Raw genomic sequence first — 8,817 nt, forward strand, 5'->3', positions numbered from 1 at the left:
ACACACACACACACACACACACACACACTGGTATTAAAGCGACAAGCAGATATAAAGGTGCGTGCTAACATATATTTAAGTAATTGAGGAGCCACGATGAAAAGTGAGGACATCATTTAGAAACCAGCGGTGGCAAACTGGTGGTGCTAGTAGTGGTGTTGGTGGAGATGAAGCAGTCACTGGTCCGCATTGTGAAGCGCTATGTCCTCTCACCATCACTATTTTCAAAGGCCACAGAGATAATTAGCTACTTAAAGATTCTGTGTAACTCCTACTTGAGCCTTTAAAAATAATGAAGGCTTGAAGAAAAAGCGTTTCAGAATAAAATCCTCTTTCAGAAGCTAAGAAACCTGTCACACTTCCCAGACCTTCCCTTTACCTTCAACATAATCTTCTGTTACCTATCATTTGTCAGGTTTCATAAGGAGAATATCAGCAAATCAAAGAAGTTATTATTAATGAAGACGCTCAGGTTGATTAAAGGAAGTGTGACAGGTCAAGTTGCATCTGATATGTGTACACGAGCAGCAGATTTGGCATGCGGGGAGGAGACATGAGCCGTAATATTGCCGGTGGTTCATTGAAAAAATTGTTGCTTGTGAAATCTGAGTCACAAGCTTCGAATTCCTCCTCCTTTTCTTGCAACTATTCTCCTTCTCCACTTTATCTCCTTTCTCTAGTTATTTCTCCTCCTCTTCTTCTTTAATATCAAGTAAAAGATAAAAAATGTAAACCTCAAACAAGTTTACTCATAAACCTCCAGAAAATACCACCAGCTGAAGAGTAACCTGTAAATAAGCAGGTTTTCTCATTCCCAAGATCCCATGAGCGCCTGAAAGAACGGTAAACTTTTCTTCTTGTGTCCATGCCGCCAGCCAGATAATTGACAGGCACACACGGACGACAGCATTCTTGTCTCACGCTAAGGAAATCTAAACTTCAAGTCGGTATCGTTAATATTTTTTTTTTTTTTGCAGAATTTTCATTTACAAGAGAGGAGATAATTTAACTTCCAGTCTCTTTGATGGCGTGGAGTTTCTTTCCTTAGTACCCATCAAAGTTCGTAATAAGCTGTGTAATGACTGTCTCTCTCTCTCTCTCTCTCTCTCTCTCTCTCTCTCTCTCTCTCTCTCTCTCTCTCTCTGAGCCGTAAATTTTCCAGTCCTTTTTCACAACTACGCACTGATTATTTTCCAGATCCCTTTTCACCATTCCAGTCATCTTCCTCCAAAATTTTCTCCCGACATGATCATTTCTTCTTCCAAAATCCTCCACAGCCACGCACTGCTTATTTCAAGATAAACTTCCCTCAGTCGTTCTCTGCCACTGGTGTGTCTAATCTTCTAAAGAGACTCTCTCATTGCACACCTACGTAAACTATTTGATGAAAACAGTGGCAGCAAAAGAAAAATCGTACATCAAAGGTTATATTGAGTTGTTTTGTCTTAGCTTGCGTTTATTAATAATCAATTTCTTTTTATTGTCATGAAGAATTTAAAAAATTTTTGCCTCATAGGTATTACATCGTAGAAGGGAATCTCTTGGGAAATACGAAGTGTAGTAATAATAATGTGGTTCTCGTGGATTGCCTTTTACTGTTCAGTGTGTGTTTAAGTTGCGGAATTTCTCAGTTATTCATTAGGGCGTCAGCTTGTCTTAAAATGGTATCACTAGTATCCTCGCGCTTTGAGGATGTATGACTAGTTATATTTGTTTCTGGTCTTGGTGTCTCTGGTATAAATACGAGTAGGTGTTTTGTGGCACACACACACACACACACACACACACACACACACACACACACACACACACACACACACACACACCCAGTAGCTCAGTGGTTAGAGCGCTGGCTTCACAAGCCAGAGGACCGGGATTCGATTCCCCAGCCGGGTGGAGATATTTGGGTGTGTCTCCTTTCACGTGTAACCCCAGTTCACCTAGCAGTGAGTAGGTACGGGATGTAAATCGAGGAGTTGTGACCTTGTTGTCCCGGTGTGTGATGTGTGCCTGGTCTCAGGCCTATCCGAAGATCGGAAATAATGAGCTCTGAGCTCGTTCCGTAGGGTCACGTTTGGCTGTCTCGTCAGAGACTGCAGCAGATCAAACAGTGAAACACACACACACACACACACACACACACACACACACACACACACACACACACACACACACACACACACACACTTTCAACGGAACAATTAATTAAATAGAATGAAACTGAGAACGAAATAGATTCGAAAGAAAAGTAATGATCTCCATAGTCCACAAATAATAAGAAATTACGTAAACCAGAAAAAAGAAAAGACAAACAAGGAAGGAATATAGACGAAAAACAGAGGTGCAACTTTTCAAGGATCGGATTAAGAAAACAAAAACTTCACCATATTCTCTCTCTCTCTCTCTCTCTCTCTCTCTCTCTCTCTGTCTCTTTCAAAACCCTTTCCGATGAATTACTCTCGCACTGAACTATGATTCATGAGTGATTAAATTTCGCAAACTGAGTCATATCGGAGAAGTAATGGCATCGTTAATTCCCAGGTTAGTTATCACCTCGCCAGGAGTTGCAATAAACAAGACGACTATGAGTGTACGGCATTCATCTATCTCCTTGTGGATTAAGAATAAGTGTTGATGATGAAAAAGTTCTTCTTAAATAGCTCACAAAATACCTATATTACTCTACTTTTACCAGCATTTCTATTTTTCCATTGCCTTGTGTTGCTTTATTTTCATCATTAAGTGAGTTTATCTTTTTTATCCTACAGGTTGTCTCATCTTTCTCCTTCTCTTTCCTCTATATTCCCTTTATTTTCATTACAAGTTATTTCTCTGCTACTATAACTTTTCTGCATTTCTCTCTATTCTCCTCCTCTTCTTTAAGTATTTTTTTTCGATGGTTCCTGCTCTCTCTCTCTCTCTCTCTCTCTCTCTCTCTCTCTCTCTCTCTCTCTCTCTCTCTCTCTCTTACACTGGCCTCCTTCTCTTCCTACAACTTTTATTGTTATCTATATTTCTCTCTGCCTTGCTGTTTCCCATCACTCACTCCTTTCTTTTACTCTAATATATGTAGTTTTTGCTTTCTCCTTCTAAAACAACTACCATTTTCTTATGTTAATTGCCTGCTTAAACCATTCTCATCACTCCGACTTCCATTCCCTTCGCTACTGTAATTAATCTCACACTTCTTCACTTCTTCATGTGTCTCTTTCTCGCCAAATTTATTCCACACTAAGGCGTCGAGTGAAAAGCGGTACCTCTCATCTGGCCTAGCGATCCCTGTGGCACCCTAACAAAGACACGAGAGAGAGAGAGAGAGAGAGAGAGAGAGAGAGAGAGAGAGAGAGAGAGAGAGAGAGAGAGAGAGAGAGAGAGAGAGAGAGAGAGAGAGAGAGAGAGAGAGAGAGAGAGAGAGAGAGAGAGAGAGAGAGAGAGAGAGAGAGAGAGAGAGAGAGAGAGAGAGAGAGAGAGAGAGAGAGAGAGAGAGAGAGAGAGAGAGAGAGAGAGAGAGAGAGAGAGAGAGAGAGAGAGAGAGAGAGAGAGAGAGAGAGAGAGAGAGAGAGAGAGAGAGAGAGAGAGAGAGAGAGAGAGAGAGAGAGAGAGAGAGAGAGAGAGAGAGAGAGAGAGAGAGAGAGAGAGAGAGAGAGAGAGAGAGAGAGAGAGAGAGAGAGAGAGAGAGAGAGAGAGAGAGAGAGAGAGAGAGAGAGAGAGAGAGAGAGAGAGAGAGAGAGAGAGAGAGAGAGAGAGAGAGAGAGAGAGAGAGAGAGAGAGAGAGAGAGAGAGAGAGAGAGAGAGAGAGAGAGAGAGAGAGAGAGAGAGAGAGAGAGAGAGAGAGAGAGAGAGAGAGAGAGAGAGAGAGAGAGAGAGAGAGAGAGAGAGAGAGAGAGAGAGAGAGAGAGAGAGAGAGAGAGAGAGAGAGAGAGAGAGAGAGAGAGAGAGAGAGAGAGAGAGAGAGAGAGAGAGAGAGAGAGAGAGAGAGAGAGAGAGAGAGAGAGAGAGAGAGAGAGAGAGAGAGAGAGAGAGAGAGAGAGAGAGAGAGAGAGAGAGAGAGAGAGAGAGAGAGAGAGAGAGAGAGAGAGAGAGAGAGAGAGAGAGAGAGAGAGAGAGAGAGAGAGAGAGAGAGAGAGAGAGACGTGGTGGAAATTATGCGAAGAGGAAGACGAAGGATTAAATGTGTAGAGAGAGGAGAGAGGGAGAGAGAGTAGGCTGATGGATGAGGGAAGCTGGGACAGAATGAAGGGGAAGAACGAGGAGGAGGAGCAGAAGAGGAGGATTAGCTGTGTCAAGGAGTGTATGAGAAGAGACAGAGAGGGGGAGAGAGAGGAGGAAGAGGATTGGAGAATAGAAGTGAATGTGTGCCGAGGTGGAAAATGACGACTAAGTAAAAGCCAGAGAGAGAGAGAGAGAGAGAGAGAGAGAGAGAGAGAGAGAGAGAGAGAGAGAGAGAAGTAAATAAGCAATGAAGCCAAGCTCTTGTCTTCTTTATAAATCTACATATAGTCTCTCTCTCTCTCTCTCTCTCTCTCTCTCTCTCTCTCTCTCTCTCTCTCTCTCTCTCTCTCTCTCTCTCTCTCTCTCTCTCTCTCTCTCTCTCTCTATTATTCTCCATCACTTGTTACATTACTTTTCACCCACCGAAAAAAGGAAGTAAATATCTACTTTTTACGTTATCCATTACTAAACTTCCAATTCATCCACTTAATTATCTTCATACCTATATTACTCTACCTGGCGCCCTCTTCACCCTCACCACCCTGTCATAACGTCACACTCGCTGTCGCTACTAATATATATATAATTCTCACCGCTGACGCGTCACATCACTCCTGCCACGTTAATGAGATATGAGGTATAATCACTCCTTCGTCCTCGGGATAAAGTTAAAGAGGCGAGACTGATATTTTCTTGGCATGTGAAGAGCAGATAAGATTATTAAAGTGAAAGAAGACATGGTTGTAGTTGTATAGGATGTGACTAAGGAAGATGGAGAAGACCGAACGTGTTTGGATAAAGTTAATCCACTGTAGCCGTCTGTGAAGGGAATAAGCGAAGGATCACAATTAGCCTCGTAAGTCATCACATTTTCCAATTCTCAATCAATACAGTTGGCAGTGCTTGATGTGAATGGAAAGCGACTCTTTTACTCAGTTGGCCACGTGTGCAATACTATTCATTATCTCTGTCGTGAATGTTAAGTAGCCAATAAAGTTTCAGTATCGATATAAGCTTCCTTTCCTTCTTTGCTAACTGGTCCAACAATAGCAAGAGATGATGCTTATTTCGTCTATGGTCATGAACGATAATAAAACAAGGAAACAAGTCTGAATGAGTCAAAAAATTGCAGGATGACAGAAGTTATGGCAAAAATGTTAGTCATAAGTCAATCCTGAATCGACTGTTACCCTTTTAATCTTTCTCTGTCTGTCTGTCTATATGTCTGTCTGTCTTTCTCCCTCTTTCGTCCTTTCTCTTCCTTTCTCTCTTTAAGAAGAACGTTTTGTATGATTCGATTACTAAGCTTCATAGACGAATACTTAAACTTTATGACCCTTACTAGAAAAGGTCTTTGTCTTGAGCTCCAGGAATAGAAGGGTGACGGTGATACTATTGATGACTGACCTGGGATGGGAGGTGATGGTGGTGGTGGTGGTGGTGGTGGTGGTGGTGGTGGAAGGAAAAGGGGTTAGACTATACTATATGTTTCGTAAGACGGAGTTTGATGTAACTTTGTCACCTTGAACATGCGGTCAAGGGAATACTCTAACATAATAACTGCTGTATGAAGGATAAGGAGCGTAGTAATAGCTGTAGTTGTGGTAGTAATGGTAAGAATAGTAGTAGTAGTAGTAGTAGTAGATGATTTTTTTTATACAAAAGGGAAAGACGGCAACAACAACAAAAAAACACCTTTTTTGACAGTTTCCTTAAAGACAAATAGAGTTAGCCAAAAGTCTGGGACAAATGTCTTGAAATTTCCCTCTTAAAAGAAGTCAAGTCATAGGAAGATGGAAATACAGAAGCAGGCAGGGAGTTCTAGAGTTTACTAGAGAAAGGTCAGAATGATTGAGGGTACCGGTTAACTCTTGCGTTAGAGAGATGGACAGAATAGGGGTAAGAGGAAGAAGAAAGCCTTATGCAGCGAGGCCGCAGAAAGGGAGGCATGCGGTTAGCAAGATCAGAAGAGCGGTTAGCATGAAAATAGCCATAAAAGATAGAAAGAGATGAAACATTCCAGCGGTGAGAAAGATGCTTTCTGTCAGAGAAAGGGAGTTCATGAGACGAAAAGCTTTTGATTCTACCTTATTTAATAAAAATGTGTGAGAGGAATCCCTCTAAACATGCGAAGAGTACTCCATACAGGGGCGGATAAGGCCCTTGTACAGATTCAACAGTTGGAAAAGCGAGCAAAACTGGCGGAGATGCCTCAGCACACCTAACTTCATAGAAACTGTTTTAGCAAGAGATGAGATGTAAAGATTCCGGGTTAGATTATGAGTAAAGGACAGATCGAGGATATTCAGAGTAGAAGAGGTGGACAGCTGAGTATCATTGAAGGAGAGGGGATAGTTGCTTGGAAGGAGGTGTTGAGTTAATATATGGAAGACTTGAGTTTTTAAGGCATTGAACACTACTAGGTGAACTAGCCTTCAACTTTGCTATCCTCTATGACCTAAAGCAACTGGTGCAACACCCTGCTCGTATTCCTGACCGTCTTGGAGACACGCCCAACATTCTTGATCTCTTCCTCACTTCTAATCCTTCTGCTTATGCTGTCACCCTTTCATCTCCGTTGGACTCCTCCGATCACAATCTCATTTCTATATCTTGCCCTATTTCTCCAATCCCTCCACAGGATCACCCAAAACGAAGGTGCCTCTGGCGTTTTGTCTCTGCCAGTTTGGGGGACCTGAGGAGGTATTATGCTGATTTTCCCTGGAATGATTACTGCTTCCGTGTCAGAGACCCATCTCTTTGTGCTGAACGCATAACAGAGGTGATAGTGTCTGGCATGGAGGCGTACATTCCTCACTCTTTTTCTCAACCTAAACCTTCTAAACCGTGGTTTAACTCAGCCTGTTCTCGTGCTATACATGATAGAGAGGTTGCCCACAAAAGGTACTTGAGCCTTCCATCTCCTGAATCTCATGCACTTTATATCTCTGCCCGGAATCATGCCAAGTCTGTTCTTCAACTTGCCAAACACTCTTTCATAAATAGAAAATGTCAAAATCTTTCAAACTCAAACTCTCCTCGTGACTTCTGGCATCTAGCCAAAACATCTCAAATAACTTCACTTCTTCATCTTTCCTCCTTTATTTCATCCTGATGGCACCACTGCCATCTCTTCTGTCTCTAAAGCTGAACTCTCTTTCTCAAACCTTTGCTCACAACTCCACCTTGGACGATTCTGGGCTTGTCCCTCCCTCCTCCCTCTGACTATTCCATGTCTACAATTAAAATTCTTCGTAATGATGTTTTCCATGCCCTTGCTGGCCTAAACCCTCGGAAGGCTTATGGACCTGATGGGGTCCCTCTTATTGTTCTCAAAAACTGTGATTCTGTGCTTGCACCTTGCCTGGCCAAACTCTTCCAACTTTGTCTATCGACTTCTACCTTTCCTTCCTGCTGGAAGTTCGCCTACATTCAGCCTGTTCCTAAAAAGGGTGACCGTTCTAACCCTCAAACTACCGTCCTATAGCTTTAATCTCTTGCTTGTCTAAAGTTTTTGAATCTATCCTGAATAGGAAGATTCTCAAACATCTGTCACTTCACAATCTTCTGTCTGATCGCCAGTATGGCTTCCGTCAAGGTCGCTCTACTGGTGATCTTCTGGCTTTCCTTACTGAGTCTTGGTCATCCTCTTTAGAGATTTCGGTGAAACTTTTGCTGTAGCGTTAGACATATCAAAAGCTTTTGATAGAGTCTGGCATAAAGCTTTGATTTCAAAACTGCCCTCCTACGGCTTCTATCCTTCTCTCTGCAACTTTATCTCAAGTTTCCTTTCCGACCGCTCTATTGCTGCTGTGGTAGACGGCCACTGTTCTTCTCCTAAACCTATTAATAGTGGTGTTCCTCAGGGTTCTGTCCTGTCACCCACTCTCTTTCTATTATTCATTAATGACCTTCTTAACCAAACTTCTTGCCCTATCCACTCCTACGCTGATGATACCACCCTACATCTTTCCACGTTCTTTCAGAGACGTCCAACCCTTCAGGAAGTCAACAGATCACGCAGGGACGCCACAGAACGCCTGACTTCCGATCTTTCTAAGATTTCCGATTGGGGCAGAGAAAATCTAGTAGTTTTCAATGCCTCAAAACTCAATTCCTCCATCTATCAACTCGACACAACCTTCCAGACAACTATCCCTCTTCTTCAATGACACTCAACTGTCTCCTCTTCCACAATGAATATCCTCGGTCTGTCCTTTGCTCATAATCTTAACTGGAAACTTCACATCTCATCTCTTGCTAAAACAGCTTCTATGAAGTTAGGTGTTCTGAGGCGTCTCCGCCAGTTTTTCTCGCCCTCCAACTGCTTACTCTGTATAAGGGCCTTATCCGTCCCTGTATGGAGTACTCTTCGCATGTTTGGGGGTTCCAGTCACACAGTTTTGCTTGATAGGGTGGAATCAAAAGCTCTTCGTCTCATCAACTCCCTCCTCTGACTAACTGTCTTCAGCCTTTTTCTCACTTCCGGAATGTTGCATCTCTTTCTATCTTTTATCGATATTTTCATGCTAACTGTTCTACTGACCTTGCTAACTGCATGCCTCCCTTCCTCTTGCGGCCTCGCTGCACAAGGCTTTCTTCTTC

The 8,817-nt window shown here is 42.6% G+C and overlaps 1 protein-coding gene across 1 annotated transcript in view; it reads left to right on the top strand.

The window, feature by feature from the left end:
- Positions 1-3,549: 3,549 nt before the first annotated feature.
- Positions 3,550-8,817, top strand: part of LOC123515859 (RNA-binding protein 25-like) — a gene marked incomplete at its 5' end in the record, with an annotated part of 9,818 nt that continues 4,550 nt past the window's right edge. Inside the window, 2 exon segments of the mRNA XM_045274744.1 lie at positions 3,550-4,136; positions 5,931-5,952. Coding sequence (XP_045130679.1) covers positions 3,550-4,136; positions 5,931-5,952 — 609 coding nt within the window.

This window comes from Portunus trituberculatus, chromosome 40 (assembly GCF_017591435.1).
Source record: "Portunus trituberculatus isolate SZX2019 chromosome 40, ASM1759143v1, whole genome shotgun sequence".
In the NCBI taxonomy this organism is placed as follows: Eukaryota; Metazoa; Arthropoda; class Malacostraca; order Decapoda; family Portunidae; genus Portunus; species Portunus trituberculatus.